At 33.7% G+C, this 21,866-nt stretch overlaps 2 protein-coding genes across 2 annotated transcripts; one reads left to right on the top strand and one right to left on the bottom strand.

Moving 5' to 3' along the window:
- Window positions 1-9,209: 9,209 nt before the first annotated feature.
- On the top strand, window positions 9,210-11,275 carry LOC120148956 (probable N-acetyltransferase HLS1). The gene is made up of 3 exons (XM_039161913.1): window positions 9,210-9,422; window positions 9,524-9,654; window positions 10,344-11,275. The coding sequence occupies exons 1-3, from the start codon at window positions 9,210-9,212 to the stop codon at window positions 11,149-11,151; spliced, it is 1,152 nt and encodes a 383-aa protein (XP_039017844.1). The 3' UTR covers window positions 11,152-11,275.
- A 4,982-nt stretch (window positions 11,276-16,257) lies between these two features.
- On the bottom strand, window positions 16,258-16,996 carry LOC120149022 (LOB domain-containing protein 24-like). The gene is made up of 2 exons (XM_039161959.1): window positions 16,844-16,996; window positions 16,258-16,554 (listed from the first exon to the last, which is right to left on the bottom strand). Exons 1-2 carry the CDS (start codon window positions 16,994-16,996, stop codon window positions 16,258-16,260), a joined length of 450 nt encoding a protein of 149 aa, XP_039017890.1.
- Between the last annotated feature and the right edge of the window lie 4,870 nt (window positions 16,997-21,866).

A 21,866-nucleotide genomic window follows, 5' to 3' on the forward strand; every position in this document is an offset into this window, starting at 1 on the left:
AGAAAAATTATAGGTGTTTACAAAATACACTTGAGAGAGAACTGGAACATTTTGGGATGATTTTGAAGCTAAATGAGTTAGGGTATTTATAGTTGAAGCTTAGGGACTAATCTTTGAAAATACCCTAAAGTGCAATGACTAAAATTGCATTTTCCCCATTTTTATTTCAATAAAAAAATTGGCTAATTTTGACCATTTAGCCGCCTATGCATTGTTTAGCCGCCCCACTTGTTTTCAGCCGCCCATGCATTGATTTTCAACACTTATTTTAAATGAGGCAGAACATCGATGTCCAGAGAGATTAGTTAGTTTGAGGTGGTGTTTCATAAATGATTAAATTGTATTTTGGATTATCTTGATTATTATTGTGAGTTTTATATTTAATCGTAATGTCTAGATGGAATTTAGATTGTTATACACAAAATAAAAAAATAAAGTAAATATAAATATATATGTAATTAGTTGAATGGCTATAATTCCATGGTCTTTTCTTTTGTAAAGCAACTTTTAATTAGTTTATAGCTTCCTTTAGTTATTATATCACTTATACCAATCGGTAACCCACCAAAGTTGTTGCAAACTTGCCTGTGATTTGAAGTCAGATTCTTATTCCTTAATCAACATGTTTGATATATATATATATAAGCCAAATTAATTATTATTCAAATAGTTTGAACGAATTGCACTTTAATCAAATAGTAATTAAAATGTTTAATTGTGTTATGTTGTTTGTCTTCAATTACTGTTTGACTATTTATTAATAGTCTATTAAATCTTAGTTTAATTAACACCATCATTATCAAAAGACGGGAATTTAGATTTGTTTAAATTCACTTGAACTTGGGTTTTTTCTCTATTCAAGCGCGCCGCTCTCTCTTTGATTTGGTCTGTAATAACGTTAACTTTAATGGTGCTTGTCAGTAGTTGATATTTCTTTTTTTTATTGTATTTTTAAATTTTAAATTTTAATAATTATATATTTTTATGCTTTGTTTCTCTGTTTTGACATATTTTTGATCTTTTTATATGTTGTTTGGTTGTTCTTTTCGTTTATATTTTCTCAAGTAAGACTTGACGTTACCTCAACTAAACAAGATGATATTTCTTTTTTATTTTGTTGATACTTTATTTTAAACCCTCAAATTGAATTTAGATATGTAGTTTCATTCGTGGATAGCTTTCTCACTCTCTAATTTATTATTTGTCGATGGTCTTTTAATAATTTAATCTCATTTTATTATTCATTTTTGATACAACTAGATATGTTTCTATCTGTTTTTTGTTGATATTTTTTAATTGAGTTGTTATCTTTGTATGATCACAATGTAGAAAGTCAAATATGGGAGGAAGATTTCGGTGCATTAATGCACCGAATGTGCAATTGTCAAAAGGGCTACATAAATTGTTGATTTTTCAACAATGGTAGAACCTCAATTTTAGCCATTGTAATTTATGATATTTACAAATTAGTCCTTAAGCTTCAACTATAAATACCCTAGATCATTTAGCTTAAAAACTATCCCAAAGCATTCTAGCTTTCTTCCAATACTAGGTAGAATTTAGATAGTTTCTTGAGAGTTGTTTTCTCCTTTTTATTAAGAGAGAATTATCATTGTTTTCTCCTTGGTCAATCGAGAGAAGTTGTAATTCTTATTTTCTCATTGTGAAATTCTTCTACCGTTACCCGTAGTTTTTACCCTATATTATTTAGGGGGTTTTCACGTAAAATTTGTGTCTTCTTTATTTTCATTTTTATTTTCTCAAATTATCAGTTGCGATTTTGCTCTATCCGATAACTGTCTTCCGCAACAATTGGTATCAGAGCCAGATTTGAGTGTGTAATATCTGTTTATTGTCTTTGTGGTTGCCACCAAAAGGTGGATCATTCAACATAAGAAAGTAAGAAGGTATTACCCATTCTTTGAAGGTTCCAGAGAACTATTCACGATAGTGAAATAGTGGGAGCTATCTGTAATAGAAGTTATGACAACGAAATTTGATATTGAAAAATTCAATGAGAGAAATTTCTTATTGTGAAAATTGAAGATGAAGGCCATCCTGAGGAAAGACAAGTGTCTAGCAGCTATCAGTGAAAGGTCGGTAGATTTCATATATAACAACAAATGGATCGAAATGGACGGGAATGCTATGGCAAACTTTCATATAGCATTAGCAGATGAAGTATTGTCAAGCATCGAGGAGAGGAAGACAGCTAAGGAGATATGGGATCATCTCACCAAATTGTACGAGGCCACATTATTGCACAATAAAAATTTCCTTAAGAGGAAATTGTACACTCTCCTGACGCCAGAATCTACTTCAGTGACGGAGCACTTAAACACGTCGAACACTTTATTTTCTCAGCTTACTTCCTTAAGCTGTAAAATAGGAGAACAAGAACGTGTTGAACTTCTACTTCAAATTCTACTTGATTCGTATGATAAACTCATCATCAACTTGACAAACAGTAATGTCACCAGTCTAGTCTTCGATGATGTTGCAACTGTTGTTCTACAAGAAGAAAATTGGCGCAATAACAAGGAAGATAGACAAGTAAATCTGCAACAAGCAGATGCGTTGACAACGATGACAACAATGAGAGGGAGATCAACAGAACGTGTCCAAAACAGCAGTCACAAATATGGTAGATCGAAGTCAAGGAGCAAGAAGAATTTAAAGTGTTACAACTGTGGAAAGAATGGTCACTTGAAGAAGGATTGTTGGAGTCTAAATAAAAACTCCAATCCACAAGGCAATACCGCAAACACTTCAGATGATGGAGATGCTCTATGATGTGAAGCGTCAACCACCGTGGAAGACAGAAAAAGATTTATAGATATATGACTCATTGATTCGGGGGCAACATATCACATGACCTCAAGAAGAGAATGATTCCATCATTATGAACCTGTCTTAGGAGGATCTGTGTATAGTTGCAATGATAATGCCTTAGAGATCATTGGCGTGGGAACCATAAAATTGAAGATGCATTATGGAACAATTAAAGTTGTTCGAGATGTGCGGCACGTGAAAGGTTTGAAGAAAAATTTATTATCCTACGAATTATTGGATAATAATACAAGCAAGATTGAAACACGGAAAGAAATCATGAAGGTGTTCTGTGGAGCGCTTGTGGTACTGAAAGGCGAAAAGATAGCAACAAACTTGTATATGCTGAAGGGAGAGACTTTGCTAGAAGCAGAAGCCTCTGTTGCCTCATGTAGTTCAGATTTTGCAATGCTATGGCATCAGAAACTTGGACACATGTCAGAACAAGGAATGAAAGTCCTTGTGGAGCAAAAGCTACTTTCAGGCTTAACAAAGGTATCACTTACTTTGTGTGAGCATTGCATAACAAGTAAGCAACGCCGGTTGAAATTCAACACATCAAATTCTAGAGGCAAAAGTATTCTAGAATTTGTTCACTCTAACGTATGGCAAGCACCAGTTACATCCCTAGGTGGAGCAAAATATTTTGTCTCATTTATTGATGAATACTCCAGGAGATATTGGGTGTACGCTATTAAGAAGAAGTCAGATGTGTTTTCCACTTTCAAAAACTTCAAAGCACGGGTGGAACTTGATTCTGGAAATAAGATCAAGTGTTTCAGAATAGATAATGGAGGAGAATACACAAGTGAAGAATTTGATGACTTTTGCAAAAAAGAAGGCATCAAAAGACAGTTCACAGTGGCGAACACTCCTCAACAAAATGGAGTGGCAGAGCGGATGAATAAAACCTTGTTAGAAAGAACAAGAGCAATGTTGAGGGATACAGGCCTAGAAAAATCATTATGGGCAGAAGCAGTCAATACTGCCTGTTATTTGGTGAATCGAGCTCCATCAATTGAAATAGAGTTGAAGACACCAATGGAGATGTGGACTGGTAAACCATCTGATTATTCAAACCTCCATGTATTTGGAAGTATTGTGTACGTGATGTACAACTCCCAAGAAATTTCAAAGCTGGATCCAAAATCTAGGAAATGAAAATTTTTGGGGTATGTTGATGGTGTAAAGGGGTATCGCTTGTGGGATCCCACTGCCCGCAAAGTTATCATTAGCAGGGATGTTATCTTTGTAGAAGATAAACTACAAAGAAAAGAAGACGATGATAGCGCTGAAAAGTCAGAGACTACATAGATACATGTGGAAAAGGAGGTTGAACAAGGAGATTCTTCAGAAGCAGAACCAGCACATGATGAACAAGAACCAGAGAGTTCTGAAGCTCCAACAACTCGTCAATCAGATCGTCTGAGAAGACGTCCCAATTGGCACTCAGATTATGTTATAGAAGGAAATATTGCATACTGCCTTTTAACAGAGGGCGGTGAGCCATCAACATACCAGGAGGCAATAAACAGCTCAGATGCTTCACTATGGATGATGACGATGCAAGAAGAAATCAAATCCCTTCATAAAAATAATACATGGGACCTTGTGCCACTACCACAAGGAAGGAAGCCAATTGGTAACAAATGGGTCTTCAAAATCAAGCGAAATGGTGACAATCAAGTTGAGAGGTATCGTGCAAGAGTGGTGGTCAAAGGATATTCTCAAAAAGAATGTATTGATTTTAATGAAATATTTTCTCATGTGGTTCGACTAACAACAGTTCGAGTAGTATTGGCAATGTGTGCTACATTGAATTTTCATCTAGAGCAGCTAGATGTTAAAACAAATTTTTTTCATGGAAATCTTGAAGATGTCCAAACCAAAACAAACAAATCAAATCAAACAATTAAGCTAAGCCCCAGCTCTCTGTGGGGAAGGACACAGTCCTTGCACCCCATCAGCCTATCCCTAACACAGCACTTATCAAATTTAAAATTTTTATTATAATTTTGGATATTTTTATAATAAAACCATTATTTTTATAAGAGAAAGATTTATTTAAATTCAATTATAACATTATTAACAAAGGATTAATCTGACCTTAAATTTTTATTAAAAACCTGATCGAAAACTTTTTTTTCGTCTTCCAAAAATTCATCCTATAGGTCGGGACGAGTTGAAATCCTTCGCTTTCAGTTTTTTTATCCCTGTGTATAATATATGTATGTTTATCTAGACCCTACAGAAGGGAAAATCCCTTATAAATAACAACTGAATCAGATTATAGAAACGATTATTATAAATGAATAATTTGATTAATTAATTAACTAAAGCAATATGCAGGCATATTATTATATGGGGCTTAAAATTCTTTAGGTTAAGGACCACACCCCCGCATAAACCTCCATGTGGTGCCAAGAAAAAAAAAGACATTTGCTTTTTCCATAATCATTAATATTTTAATTAATTTAGTCACATAATTAAAAAGGTTAAAGTTTGCATGTTTATCTCTATGTTTCAGCGAAATTTATGTTACTTTTTAGATAGAGCCTCCGGAACATGAACATGCACAACGCCTTCCGCAATTCTTATTTGTCTTTGCCTTTTATTATTATTATCTGGAATATATTATAATATGCGTTATTTACGTTTCTAAAAAATACAACAAAATAAGAGATGAATGGAAATGTTATATAAAAGTATAATAAAACATAAATTATATTAAAATATACATAAAATAAATTAATTATATATAAAATCTTATATAAATTGATATGATACTTTAAAATATGAAATTTTATTTATTCTTTCGCTTTTCTTCTCTTCTCTTCTCTTCAGTCACTTTATAATGATAGTCGTTGATTTCTTGTTTGTTTAGAAAGTTCTAAAAATTAGCTGACCCTTATTCTCATATGTAATAGGGTAAGGGGGAGGTAGGATAGTAGGCTGCCCCCAAAGTCAGGTTGAGAGCAGCTTCCGTATGAGACCTCCGAATTATGAAATGCCCTCTGTGGGACTCGATCCCACGACCCCAAGGTTAAAAGCCTTGTGCTCTACCAACTGAGCTGGATTGTTGCAAAAATAATAGTATATAATTTGTTATATTACTTTATTTCACGCATGGGGTCGCTCTATATATTTGAGGTTTTAAAAATAACTAATGTATTTTGGATTTTGCTTCTTTTCCGTTTTATTGTTATTAAATTTATAGAGAAATTATATTATGTAGAGTTATTATTACCAAAAATAAAAATTTTATATTAGAATTTAAGGTCTACATTTTAAGATAATACCAATACATAAAACTTAATATTAATTATCAAAATAAATTCATCGAATGACCATATTTTTATATAAAATGAAAGAATTTTACATACAATGAATGGTAAGTGATTCATTGTACCACTTGGAATTTGTTTTGATATATCTTTGGGGGGAAATGAGAGCTTAAACTATAATGGATTTGTATAATGTAAAGCAGTGTGCTAAAGGTAAATTGCATCGATTCCTTTACACTGATCCCCTCCCTTTTTTCTCTGGTTCAAACCCATGCTTATCAAACTCTATAGGGAATGTCTCATCTTACACTCAAAGGAATAATTAAGCTCAGAATTATTCCATTATTTCTCCTTGATAATGTTTTTACGGATGAGACTGTTTGATTCTTGAGAAAAGCAGAATATTTACTTGGATACTGTAATCGAAATTACACCAAAGGGATTAGATATGGTAGTTTTTTTTTTTAAATTTGGAGAATGTTACATTAAACCTTCACTTTTTGCGATTTGAATGGACAATTGGGTTGATAACAACCACAGGCAAAAGGGTCTGTTTGAATTTAGTATCCTTCAAAAGCTGGAAAAGGAAAGATTTTAAGAGAAAATCTTCAAAGGAAATTGAAAAAGAAAGATACAATGGAACCGTATTTTTCTTTATATCAAAGACTCCATTATTTCACCACACAACAGTGGTGTTTGAACAAAAATATTCTTTATTCTTTTATATATATATATATATATTTAAAAACGACCGATCATAAAAGAATTGATGATGTTAAAATTTTAATTATGAATTAATTAATAAATTATGTAAATTAAATTATTATGATTTCATTCTTTTAATAACGTCAAACATTCTAAGTAGTATTGAATTACACCAAGTGGCCCATAAAGATATGACATTAACATGGAACCGGACCAGCCTAGTGCCCTAAATATGCAGTATTTTATGGTTAAAGTAACACCAGTAAATTAAACAAGGTGTGAAGATGCCCCGAGATTGTTCCGGATAAAGGGCTTGTAGTGTTTTTTTTTTTATAAAAAAAAAACAATATTCTAAAACTTTCGAAAGCAACATGGTGGTGGAAAAATTGACTGATTGCCATGGCAGAATTGAGCAAATGTTGAGTGGAAAGAACACGAGTGTGGTGTAGTCTGATAATTTTAAGGTCCCCAAATCTTAAGAATCTTGCAGCAATATATCTTGGTACAAATTTTCACCAAATAACAAGGGTTACAAAGGACAGGCCATGAAATTATGTTGTAAGCATGTATGTAATCTGTTTAAAGTTTTTTCTCAAACTGATCATCTGTTTCCACAAGTACAAACACTTGCCAGTATTTTAATGTACTCTCATATCATTTCATGCATTGCATTTTGCAAGGAAACTGAACTAATATTTTCTTATCAGTACATTACAAATACAAACAATAATTCAAATTGTAATTCCTCATATTTAAATGAATCAGAATCACCAAAATTCTCCCACCCCTACCCTGATATAATATAGGTCACCCCACTCTGCTATAATATGTCACATCAATTTTAGATATAGAACTTTTATTTCTATGCATAAAATAATTTAGACAAAGAAAAATTATTTATGGTACCCCTTTTCCGTTAACTACATTTTGGATAATGAACACAATAAGATTATTAGATGGACCAAGGAGAAAAAAAATAGAGGTAATAATGTACAATCCAATTATCCCAAATTAAGGAATGTGTGAAGTATTCATTCCTTGTTTGGAAATGTGGGCAATCTTTAGAGTGCAACAAATGTGGCTATTGCCGCTTGGACTATCTGTTGTCCCACTCCTGGTATATCCTATCTGTGCCACAACATCAAAGCACACTCATCCACTTGTATTTAAGGTTAATTTTCCTTTAATTGGGGGGAACTTGCTTTGCTTCTCTTTGGGCACTATTCTTTTGCATCATCTTGTTTCAAATTGAAGAGGGGAAATATAATATTTGTGCAATTTTAACACAATTGGGGAAGCTTCTATGCTCTTCACTAATCTTACACCTGTCCCATAATTATATGCTAATTAAGCACCTTCAAACATTACTGAAAAGAAACATATTTTACTCATGCGTTGGGTGAATTTAATGTTGTCCGTAATGATGATTAGACCACATCATCCGGTACTAAGCCTACGCTCCACTATCTCTAATCATCTCTGCTATCATTATTTCATGCAATCTCTATTGGGGTGCTACAACTAAAAAAATAATAATATAAACAGGAATCACTACCGGTAGTAAACAATAAATATTATAAATATTAACATAAAAATAAATATAATAATAACGATACATTGACAATTGACCTTATCATAACTCAAGTATAATTTATCTAAGATGATTATTAATATAAGAGAACTAATTTAGTCATTCAAATCATTAATAGGTCAATAATATAACAAAATATATTTTAATTGTAGAAACAATGTCAAAACTAATCCTCACAATAGAAAAGAAAAAAAAACATACTACAATAATAGAAAAAAACATAAACTATTTTCACTAAAAAAGGAAATTCATAATTCGGAAGTCTCCCACGGAAGCTGCTCTCAACCTGGCGTTGGGGGCAGCCTACTATCCTACCTCTCTTACCCCATTACATATGGGAATAAGGGTAAGTTAATTAAAAAATTTAAAATTTGAAAATAAAGATATGAAAATAAAAGGGAAAAATGATAAATAAGAAGAATCCAACAAAAATTATAATAAAATATGAGTGATAATTATTCGAGTAAAGCCAGTCACATTACCTTCCTAATAAAAAAATTAAGAAAAAATGTAGAAAAAATGAGGAGATAAAAAACATAGTAATTTATTTGAGTAATTTTTTATTCAACATGTATTAATAATTGAACGTTGATAAAATGCGAGAAAGAATGGTTCATCATGTCATCCCTAAGAAATGGAATAAACTCCGTTAAAACTGCTAAAGTACTTCGCCACATCAGACAGTACACTCCTTATATATGGAGAGAGATGAAAGCAAGGCAAAACAAATCCACAACTACATAGACAAATACTTGCCTACTACCACTTTACCAGTACTGCTACTCTTCTTTATTTCAAACATGTCCTTGAAAGTAGCTGCTGTGAATTTTCCAACGGCGGGGAACGAGATGTTAACGGTGGTAAGAGAGTACGATGAAGAGAAAGACAGGGCGGGTGTGGAGGAGATGGAGAGACGATGCGAAATCGGGCAAGGAGGAAAGCCTTCACTTGTGGCTGACCTTTTAGGCGACCCCATTTGTAGAGTCCGCCATTTCCCTTCTCACATCATGCTGGTATACCATTTATAATAACCATTGCAAGTGTTGCACGCTTATGATTTTATTACCGTGAATACATATTATATATATAGTAATGAAAAATGATTTAATCACAGGTAGCAGAATATGGAGATGAAAGAGAGATAGTAGGAGTTATAAGAGGCTGTATAAAAACGGTCACAAGGGGCCATTCAGTATATGTAAAGTTGGCTTATATTCTGGGTTTAAGGGTTGCTCCTTCCCACAGGTTTATTTTTGTTTTAAATTCATCTATTGTTTCTGTTGCCTAAAATATCAAAACAATATGTATGTATATATATATGTATATATATATATATAAGGATGGAGTTAGGATGAAAGTTCCAGAGAGACTGATAACATAAAATTTAAGAATTAAATGTTAAATTATCAATTTGAAAGGATCAGGGTTTAATTTTCATTTTAAGTTGCTAAATTTTATTGTGATCAAATAAGTATTGGTTTGATTTATGTTCGGATATTAATTCTCACACTGTTTTGTCTTTTCATGCTTTGTTCAACTCCAATTTGGCTGTTTTAATTAATTACAGTTTTCTTTTAAAACAAAGGTTCCTGCTGGTATCACAGAATGCCAGCTAGCCTTGCACTGACACTTGTTTAGAATCCACTTCATTATAAATGAGATATTCCCATAAAAGAAGAAGAAATTATATATATATATATGTGCTTCTTTCTTCTTAATGGTCCACTAAACTGTCCGCTGAATTCTTTTGATGCTGCCGCCTTTCCTTATGTCATTCTTTATGAATTACACCACACTCTTTTATTACCACATTTTTTATTGCGTAATGCTTCTTATCATTGTGCTTTGGAATGTTACTTTGTTAAGCCTTTATTGCTGTTTATTTTCTAGTGTAATCCATAATCATGTATGTTATTTTTTCCAACGAAAAGCAGGAGGCTAGGCATGGGGAAAAAACTGGTTCAGAAATTAGAAGAATGGTGTAAGCAGAATGGAGCAGAGTATGTATATATGGCCACAGATTGCACCAACGAAGCATCCATCAATTTGTTCACCAGAAATTTTGAATACACCAAATTCCGCACCCCAACAATGCTGGTGCAGCCGGTCCATGCTCATTACAAGCCGTTAGGCTCCAGCATAGCCATCGTCCGACTCCACCCGAAGCTCGCCGAGACCATTTACCGTCGAGTATTCGCAAACTCGGAATTCTTCCCTAAAGACATAGGTGAGATTTTGTACAACAAGTTAAGTTTGGGGACGTTCATGGCCTTACCGAAGAAGAGTCTCCCGGAATGGGATCCCAAAACAGGGATTCTTCCATCGAGTTTCGCCATTACGAGTGTTTGGAGCACCAAGCAACTGTTCAGGTTGCAAGTTAAAGGGGTGTCGACGTTGACGTACGCTTGTTGCATGGCTTCAAGGGTGCTTGATGCTTGGATGCCATGGCTGATGTTGCCTTCCTTTCCCGACGTTTTCAGGAAGTTTTGGGTTTATTTTTTGTACGGTTTACACATGGAAGGCAAGAATGGAGGCCGGCTCATGAAATCTCTTTGTGCCTTTGCCCATAACATGGGTCGTGACGATGATGGGTGCGGCGCCGTGGTGGCGGAGGTGGGACAGAGGGACCCTGTTCGAGAGTTTATCCCACATTGGACCAAGTTTTCTATGTCCGAGGATTTGTGGTGCATGAAAAAATTTCACGATGGGTCCGGTGACTTATGTGGGTCCTTGATTGGTTGAAATCTCGACCTTCTTCACCGCTGATCTTTGTTGACCCACGAGATATTTGACTTCTTTTGTGATGATTATCTTAGAAAGTCATAATTTCATTATAAGCATTAATATAATTGTTTATTACTAGATCAAGGAAACTAATTAAATGGTCATTATTGACCATCGTTTTCAACTTTTAAATTTAAAGATGATTATCTTAATTTGTGGAAATAATATGGAGTAGTTAAAAGAGTGAATTTAGATTAATAAATTTAGGGATATTGACAAAACCATGGTGTTACTCTTATAAGTACCTTTAAATAAATAACCCATCCAATTATTATTATTATAGTATAAAGCACAGACCCTTTCGGCCGAGAATCAAATCCAATAAAGGATCTAAAATTAAAATCCAAATATATAATAACTTTTATTTTATATATTACCTTAATAAAACTAAAATACTGTTCATTAAAAAATCCATCCCCTGCCATTTGTCAAGCTGTGAACTTCCCTTTTTCGGGACCAATGGCCAATGCTCTCCCTCACTAGCACGTGTCCTATCTGTCTTGACTTAGAAAATCGAGGATTGCGGGGCCAAGGCAGCCCAGGTTGGCACACTTGGCAAAACACATTTATTTCCAGGACAGAAGGAATCAGTAGCTGTCCTTGCATGTTATTTTTCTAGGGATTACCATATATTTGGATGTTTGAAATAAGTAAAAATTACCGATGATCGGTATATTTATCGATTTAATATTGATCAGATTATATTTTTTGATCTAACATATTTAGCAGTAAAGCGCACTTATTGTACTGAGTTATATGTTGATTTGGCGCCACGTGGGGTAAGACGCGCCCCCTGAAGCGCGTCTTATGCTGACATTGATACACATGTGTAAAGCGCGGGATAGGTGTGTAATTACACATAAGGCGCGGGGCAGGACCACGCCTTACCTGTGAATCTGACAAGCGCACGCCCCCTGCCCCGCGCTATACCCATAATTACCCTCATACCCCGACGTTTCACACCCTAATGGTCCCTATAAATATCCCCATCCTCAATCACTTTCATCACACCAAATTCTCTCAATTTCTCTCAACTTCTTTCAAATATTCTTATAATCTCTTCTAAAGTATATTTTATTATATTTTTAATATTTTTATATTTAATTTATTTAAGTATTTAATTTATTTAATATTTTACTTATTTAATTTTTTTGCAGATATAAAATGGCAGACGGTCTACTTCGCTTGGATGCAAATCATATATCTCGACACTTTGCTGATACGGTAACATTTTAACGTTTTAATTTAATTTAAATTATTAGTAATAATTTGTTGATTTATTTAATGCATGATTATTAGATTAAGAATTAATTTTTGTAATTGTTTAATTTTAGGAGAAGGACCGTGTATTAGATCATTTTATTAGGAATCTTAAGTTAGTGATACCTAGCTGTGTCTTGTCGTATTTAGTAGATGCTGGATTCGGTTACATAGGTAGATATTAGAGTCACTGTAAGATAGAGCCAGACCTGATTTCTGCCATAGTAGAGCGGTGGAGGCCGGAGACCCACACATTCCATCTTCCGTGCGGAGAGTGCACGATTACACTTGAGAATGTTTCTATGCACCTGGGGCTTCCGATGGATGGAGATGTGATATCGGGGATCACGCAGGGTTCCTGGACTACTTTGTGTCGGGATAATCTAGGACATGTCCCGGAAAATTTTAACGGTGGTCGGATACCGTTAAATTGATTAGATGCCAATTTTCGTGATTTGAGCGAGGACTCGTCTGAGGATGAGTTAAAATGTATGCACGGGCATGCATACTGCAGCTGATAGGATGGTTGTTGATGCCGGACAAATCGCACAACCAAGTTCACTGCATGTGGTTGCGACACCTTGGCGACTTTCATCTGGCCGGATCACTCAGTTGGGGCGTATTCCTGACGCGTGTCAGATTCACAGGTAAGGCACGACCCCTGCCCCACGCCTTATGTGTAATTAAACACCTACCCCGCGCTTTACACAAGTGTATCCATGTCAGCATAAGGCACGCTTCAGGGGCGCACCTTACCTCACGTGGTGCCAAATCAACATATAACACGGTGCAGGGGGCGCGCTTTACTGCCAAGGGTGTTAGATCGAAATATAGTCTAATCGTTGTTAGATCTGTAAATATACCGGTCACGGTAATTTTTTGGGAAAAAATCTTCACGAGGTGATAATTTTTTTTTAAAAAATAAGGTTAGTCGGGATTTTTTATACTATATAATTCAATCTTAACCCTTATATTTATATATTAGATTTTTTTCTTCAATTTTCTTTCTTTCCCATTTTTCATTTTAATTCTCTTCTTGCCTCTCTCATATATTTTTAAAATAATATCAAATAATTATAAAATAATATTTATTCAAAAATTTCTTAACAGGTTGAAAACTCACATATATTCAATAACGTTATTACTTAAACTCAATACTTCTAGAACAAATAACATTTTATTTTATTACTAAAATCATTTGATAGGTTTATCATCTCTCGTATATGTCACATCGACCTTTTCCCTTCTTTTTCTATTTTATCGGTTGTTTATTCATTTACATCACATAATAATTTTATTATATTTATAAAATCATACATTTTTTTATATATAGGTTCAAATTCTTCATTTTGCTTTATTCTCTTGTTTCTTTTTATATTTTTTCTCTTTTCTTTATGGTAGCATATTGAATCGAAGTTGGGCTGATGTAAGATTCATAGAAAAAAATTAGAATTAGATTTAGGAAGAATTAATTAATATTTTACTTAAATTAGATTGAGTTAGAGTATATTGAATTGGTGTCGAAGTGTACTCGTCCCATCATGTTGCCAGTTGCCACCCCTAATCGTTTCACGTTTGAGATGAATTTAGTGAACCGAAAATTATTGGATTTTAATTGTTTTACTTGGAAAAAAAATTCAGACCCAACTTTTGTAAAGTATTTAGTTTAATTTATCTCATTTATGACGTGATTTTACTTTCTTTAAATAATAATTTCCTGGAAAAAAAATAAAATAACAGATTCTACGTTCTTGGGGTTGTGATAATTCAAGTAGACTTGTAGTTTTCTTAAGCTTTGAAATTTTAACAGAAATGGCACGGTGTCATCCTCCAAACCTCCAAGAGATGGCTTTTAAGTTTTAATATATTGTTCACGTTACTTGAACCTAGGAGGAGAAAAGATAGTAAGAGCCGAATGCATGGTTTAATATTTGGATGGTAAATTTGTAAAATTTTAAGGGACTTGTAAGAAAATGAAAACAGATTTAAAAAAATTAAAATATATAAAATTAAAATTTTTAGGACGAACTATCCCTGTAAGAGCTTTACGGGATGTAATATCCACTGAAAACCCAAAAAAAGAAAGAATCTGTCTTCTGTTATACCTACCACTCTCAAAATCACAAAAAAGATTTCATGAACGCAGGCGGCAACTGTGTGCACTTGAAGGCTAACTCCATTTACAGAGTTTAGAGAATTCCAGAGAAGAAAAAAATAGTATTGAAGTGAGAATGAAAATCCTTGACTTCATTTCAAGAACTCAATGCGACTAAAACTAAATGCAAAGGACGTTAAAGAAACGCAACAGAGAATTCATGCTCCATACAACTTCTATGATGCAAAGAAGTACTGATGATATCTTATCTCCTGTTATTTGACTCTGTTCGGTACCATACCTTTGTTGTTGTTCGTACTAGCGTTGTTTTACAAACTGATGGTGACCTGCTGCTTTATTTTGCATTAGTTTTTCCACTCTTTCAGTTGGTTATCCTGCTTGATTGTGGAGAAATGAAATTTCAATCATAAGAATGAAAAATCAAAGGTGAATGCTTTCTGGACCTCTAAGATGGACTATGAAAAGGAGTAGCAACCTAAGAGTCTCAAGAAAACAGTGTTGATATATTTACCCCCTCCTCCTCGGTTCCTCTGCTCTTTCTTCTCTAACAACTTCTTAGTTTCTCAAGCAGCCTTCACATGTCAGGTTTTGATATAACATACAGCCAAATGATTAAATCATTAAACTAACAAAATAAACAAATAAGAGTGGAATTCTCAGAAACCAATTTGATGAGCCGTAGCTAAATCAGCATTCTAAAGTAAACCCTTTTAATTACTTTATACCAGATGCATGTCAACGAATAAACGTGGCAGACACCTGGGAAGAAAGAAACTGATCATTGACAAATAATTCATTTTGCTAACTAGTTTGGGTTCTCACTTACACCAGTCAAATAGAACTACTCTCAACTTATACAAACATAAAGTTCAGATTAAGATTTTCCAAAAAAAAAAAAAGAAAAAAAAAAGAGAGGAGTATGCTTACAGTAGGAGGTGGAATTCTCTGAAATCAATGACTAGAGAGACTCCCAACTTACAAAATACAACTCAGATGACATCCGAAAGGTGTTCACTAAATAGGGCCAGAAACTCGGAAATACTTCAATAAGGTTCTGTATAAGGATCCTAATTATTAACAACGTGAACATATATAATATTGATGCAGTTCCCATCTGGTCTAAAGTTTCTCTTAGCTATCAAGAATAGACCATATTAGAGAAAAGATGCCAAGACTATTTTATCTTTGCCAATACTAGTTGTCAACAAAGGAAGCATGCACAACTAGCACAAGGAAATATGATTTAAGCAGTACATTTGCTTTTATGATTAGGATAGTAAATAGCTCAACCATCAATGTATTTGAAGAGGAAGATCATCCTCTTATTTATCTCTGGATAAACATTTGACATGGGTACCAGGCATGGATTCTCTAAGGAAAATAAAGACTAGTGCTCAGTGCTATGGAAAACAAGGAATATGGATTCCTGTCATATAATAAAACTTCAAAGCATAAGAATCATATGGTATAAGCTCATAAACAAATAATGATCATACCATTTGAACTCTTTCTCTCTTCTTTATATATATATATATATATATATATATAGTATTTCACATAAACAAAATAATATGGCTTAAACATGTTTGAATATGCCACTATTTCAATTTGACTTTTGTCAAGTCAATTTTACCGCATGATGACTAAGTTTGTTTCATGTTATTCGCCATATTTGAACACACAGAACCCTATATAAACCCAGAAGAAACTTGGTTGGGGAAACTTAGGGGGGCCTCATTGTCTGACTGCCGAAGCAACAAATTGTTGAAATCTGGTTCAGCTTGTTGAGTTTCACGGTTTTGGCCCTGGGATTTCATAACCGCAATCTCGGCTTGAGTCTTAACTAGCTGACTCTCCACAGCATTTATGTGTTGTTGCAACATAAATATGAGCCCAACACAGCCATAGACAGGGTCTTCAAGCCGGCATTGTGCCTCGAAGTATAAGGAATCCGCTGCTTCGGCTCGCAAATGGGTTGGGAGTAGCTGATTACCCGGTGAAAAGTAAGTCAAGAGTATAGCTTGTTCAAAAAACTAATACTTCTATGCATAAAACAAGTATCTCCCGTTGACTGCCCTATGATACTTGATATCCAAAATCTTTATGACAACCAATATAAATAAATATCAAGTAATGCCACCCTTATTAATTGACAAGAAATCTTGTATTATCTTGAGAATCGTTAATAAAACATTTTTTAAATCGTTAAAATCTAGCAACAAATCTAAAGATAAATCCAAAACCCAAAAATAAGAAAATCTATATTATGGATACCTGAAGTAATTTTGTGACGTTACTGGCACCATAGATTCTATGAACAGAAACAAATCTTTGGGGATTATTTGACGGAAAATAAGGAGAGAGAATGCAGCCTTGCGTACATTTTCTCCTCAAATATCTGCAAGCCGCACATCGACCAGAACTCATTGCTCAAGAATCTATTGAAACCCAAACACAAAGATTTTCTAAATCTATGATTTGGAAAATGAATCTATCGATATATAAGAGAATTGAAGTAGAAAAAGAGGAACGGCTAGTTTTTTCAAAAACTGGGAAATTGAAAGGGAAAGGGTGTAATGGGAGGGGGATTGCCATATTTGCAGAGAGCTTGGACTTGTGTGGAAGAAAGTATGGCAACTTTTCTTATGTCATCTATTTATACTAGGCAATCCCCCCCCGGGAAATAAAATTGTCACAACGGTTATTAAATTTGCTGGGCTGGAAACCCCTGGGAATGTGGGCCTTGTTACATTTAAATACTCTCAATAAAATTGGGACAAAGTATAAATATTTTATGTAATTTGATATAATAATATTTTTTTAAAATTTATTTATTCAGTTTTAATTTAAAATAATTTAATTAAAATTTTAAGAACCAAGTTAACTCAGTAAATAAAAGGACGATTTTTATCGTTAAAGGTTTCGAGCTTGAACACATTATATGTTAAAGGTGTTTAAGCCTTCATTGTCAAATGTAGGAGTGCTTATCAAGCGAGTCGATCGTGAGTTGGACAATGCTCAAATCGTACTCATTAAAAAATTTTGTTGCTCGTTAAGTTCATTAAAATTTTGCTCGACTCATGCTCGTTAAAAAAAACTTTTGCTCGTTAAACTCATCGAAATTTTAACCTTATTTTCTTAACTATAGATAAAATCTACTAATACTATATAGAACTTAATATAAACATAAATTAATAAATTTAACCAAAAAATATAAGAGTGTACAAAGTAATTTCAAAGTCTAAACTCCAAAATAACAATTTACAAATACATTAACTAATAAACAGGTGCTTTGTTTTAGTGTAGTAAAATATTAATTAATAATTTATTATTTATTAAAAAATTAATATATTAGTATTTTATAATTTTTATTATATACTTATAAATTAGTATTTTTTTGAATAAATAATTTGTAAGATAACTACTAAAAAATTATATAAAAAATATTAATGAGTTGCTCGCAAATTTGTCGAGTCGAGTTGGACTTTGCTCAACTCCACTCGTTAAGGTCTTGAGTGTAACCCCCTCAGACCGACGCGGGTAGCCCGATCCGATCTGGAGTGTCACATTAGGGCCACTGGAGCGACCCACCGTAAAAATAACGAAAATTTTAAAACTTTTATTAAAACATGTCAAATCATAAAATGATTTATTATTATTCAGAAATAAAACAGGTTTTTCAAACTCAGATATAAAACAAAATACAATTACATGCCCCTTAATCACATGTACCATACTCTACAAGCAACGCCGGAAGAACTCCCTTACTGATGTTAATAGCTATACTGGTACAATTCTTTTAACCTGCAATGGTGAGTAATAAAGTGAGCTTCGGAAAGCTCAATAATACAGAACTATCATATTATGCTACATGACATGCAGATAAATGGAAAGCCATATAATTTCCTTATTGAATCAGACGTATACCCATTGCGGAATAATCTGTGGTTCCATCAGTAGTTCATCAAGTTGAAGCTAAGAAGATCATAGTTCATAGGAATCATTCAAAGTAGGACATTTTCAGAGATCGAATAGGATGTCTAGTGTGTTCCAATCAAAACCAGTGAAAATATATAAATCTTTTAAAACCATAGTTGAACCCCAACCAAACTCCATTATACAGTTCCCCAGAACTGTATCCATAGGGCTTGCCATAGCACACAGCAAAAAGGGAGCCAACCTAAGGATATACCTTGGATCTACCCAAGGAATCCTTAGATCCGTAGGGTTACCTTAAGTACACAGCTAAGGGAACCAACCTAAGGATATACCTTGGGGCCTACCCAAGATATCCTTAGGTCCGTAGGGTTACCTTATGCACACAACAAAGGGAACCAACCTAAGGATATACCTTGGGACCTACCCAAGATATCCTTAGGTGTAGGGTTACCTTGTGCACACAACAAAGGGAACCAATCTAAGGATATGCCTTGGTACCTACCCAAGATATCTTTAGGTCCGTAATGACTTACAGCCGGATCAGGGATGTGCCTTTATACTCCAGATTCCTATCCATCTAAATCCAGTAGAAATCAGTTTTATCCGTAAATCGTAATACCTGGATCGTGATCCAGTAATATGTCATATCCGTGATTATGAAATAAATCGTATATCAAATTTCCACCTGTACACCATAAGTAGTCAAATGATTAACCCAAGGGAGTACCTTGGGCCTGAAAGCCTACCCAAAGATCCGTTTAGGTCCGTAAGAAATTTCCAGCTTGATCAGAGTTGTACCTCCAGTCTACCCATATAATATCTTAGTAAAACAGTTCGAGTATAACCAGTGAAACATAAAACCATAATTCATAAACCAGTAATTTCTATGATTCCATAAATCAGAAACAATTTATATTTTCGATAAAACCATAATCATAAATCACTTACCATGTTGTCATGGTTATAAACCAGTAAATCAATACTTGTACTAAAATCATTTCAAAACATATAAAATCGTCATGTAATTCATTTAGAACACACTAGAGTATCCATGTATATTTTTCAGAGGCATTTATCGTTATCAACAAGAACAACATGAAACTCGAGCAATTTGATCGGATTCCAGGAACAATGTTCTATTGAGGAGAATCGATTACTAACCGATCTAGCCAGACATTTAAGGTTGATACTTTAGAATCCACTATATTTTCGGGTGCATCAGGAAAGTGTTCCAGAATGCCCAGAGTGATTTGAGCTAATAAAGGAGAAAAAGCTTCAAGACATTTACAATCCATGTTAATCGATCATTTTATTGAACAATTTGAGCTAAACAATCTCTCAGAACTAATGCATGTGACCCATCAATTTACTGCCTTTTTAGAGTATTTACTCTTTAATACCAACAATTCTTGTCCATAAATCACCTTCGTAATCATCGCTGAATAGATCTTCCAATAGTCTTTATTTCATTTCCATATTTCAACGATATCAAGAAATACACACGTACTTGATTCATATTTTATGACCCATAAGGATAATTCATCATGTAAGTTCAACAGTGTTCCCAAACTCATCCAATCACCTATTTAATCCTCAGTCATTGAGGTTACTCATTTCGTTTATCAGTCAAGTCTATCCCGGTTACTTCAGAGCTTTCCAGATAATCCAGACGTTTCTGAATTTCAGATACATATTGTACTTCTGTTTAATTTAATTTGGTCTTCGTGGTTGATTTGTCTAACAAATATTCATTTCTTATTATCGAATACGACCTAGAGTTGAGTTGAGCTGAGTATTTTCAAAATTATCATCGAACCACACTTGAGAAGACGAACATGCATTCAAGTAACATCTATACATTTCAGGTACTGACATATACACTAGCATTGATTGCTCGGCTTAATATGTGATCCATAACTTTTAAGAGCAGTACCACATCCATGCTTATTTGGATTCCTTAATTAATCCAACACTTCTACTAATTTTAGGTCATAAGGGTATTTGGTCATTCTGGTGCTCAGTTTCATTCCATTCTTTTCAGAGCTCGAGAATATCCAATCATTCCTGAGCTTGGTAATATTCTTGAGTCTTTTTATTACAGGGGTATTCTGGTCATTTTATAGATTCAGTGTATTTCAATCCTTTCCTTCCATTCTGTCTTATTATTTAACTCCAACTTATCATTTATTCCAGACCTTTCAAATAATTCTGACAAAAGAGCACCATCGATAATTTTTTCTTAACTCGGAGATTTTAGGTCAATTGTCTTCTCAAAGTTACCAACAGGTTATCAGAAATTTTCTGTACAAAGAAAGGATCTTAACAATTAAATCTGTAATTCATTGAGTTAAATACAAATCCTCAAATTACTTTTTCATTCAGGGTCAACTCGAGCTATTTTTACCTTTCAAGGGCATTTTTGTAATTTCTTAACCAGATGATTTCGGTATTAACTCTTAACAAGTATACTTATAATTTAGAGATCCTATGGTTAGTTTTTCCTCGAACATTCTTTGATCTTGAAATGATTCCTTAACAGACTTCTAGTATCTTGCATAAACCCTCTTGGGGTTAAAAACCGGTTATCCATAATTTCCAAGTAAAACTAACATTTCTTATGCACATCAATATATTTATCAGATCAATATGTTTTTCAGATTTATTAATCCACTTCCAGGGATAATTCTTGTCATTTTCCAATATAAGGGTAATTTTGTAATTTTACCTAATCAAAATATTCTCATAATTTCCCATCCAAGTACCTTTAACATGTAACATTTGATGATATAAAATATAAGTTACAAATCCAGGGTTGATTTATTTATCACTAATCACAAACTTGTAATTTAATTCTAACAATTCCTCAATCTCTTATATTAGTCATTCGATCCGTATTTAGTTACATAATTTCTACCACATTCATATCGAGTGAATAAATTATTCAACTCCACAAAAGTGACCAACATTACCTTATTCATGCATTTACCAATATCAACATGTTTCATAAAGCATAAAGAGTAGTAAAGTATACCTCAATTTCCGTGGCATACTGATCGACCATAAAAATTCCATTCGAACGCCCTCGATCTTGAAATATCTTCCAATATTTCCTCGGATCCATACAAACAGAAATTACATAAAAACGGAGCTTTATTCTGAAAAACGTTGAAAGCATAAAATATGACTTTTTGAAAATTTGGAATTTTCGGTCAAAGTCAATGGGTTTGACTAGCAATTTCGAGGCCTTCAAGTCCGAATTTCGAAAAACGGATTGTGAAATGAACTTGGAACGTCGAAAAACGTCAGTATAGGTATACTTGGTCAAAGTCAAAGGTCGTTTAATGCCCGATCAATGCCG

This window comes from Hibiscus syriacus, unplaced genomic scaffold, assembly GCF_006381635.1.
Source record: "Hibiscus syriacus cultivar Baekdansim isolate YM2019G1 unplaced genomic scaffold, ASM638163v2 tig00110988_pilon, whole genome shotgun sequence".
Taxonomy (NCBI): Eukaryota; Viridiplantae; Streptophyta; class Magnoliopsida; order Malvales; family Malvaceae; genus Hibiscus; species Hibiscus syriacus.

What these genes read in the sequence shown, in the direction of transcription:
- LOC120148956 (XM_039161913.1), top strand. Translation starts at nt 9,210, where the DNA reads ATGTCCTTGAAAGTAGCTGCTGTGAATTTTCCAACGGCGGGGAACGAG. An exon ending in TCCCTTCTCACATCATGCTG is followed by an intron (nt 9,423 to 9,523) that starts GTATACCATTTA and finishes ATTTAATCACAG; the next exon opens with GTAGCAGAATATGGAGATGA. An exon ending in AGGGTTGCTCCTTCCCACAG is followed by an intron (nt 9,655 to 10,343) that starts GTTTATTTTTGT and finishes AACGAAAAGCAG; the next exon opens with GAGGCTAGGCATGGGGAAAA.
- LOC120149022 (XM_039161959.1), bottom strand. Translation starts at nt 16,996, where the DNA reads ATGAGTTCTGGTCGATGTGCGGCTTGCAGATATTTGAGGAGAAAATGT. An exon ending in ACGTCACAAAATTACTTCAG is followed by an intron (nt 16,555 to 16,843) that starts GTATCCATAATA and finishes CCGGGTAATCAG; the next exon opens with CTACTCCCAACCCATTTGCG.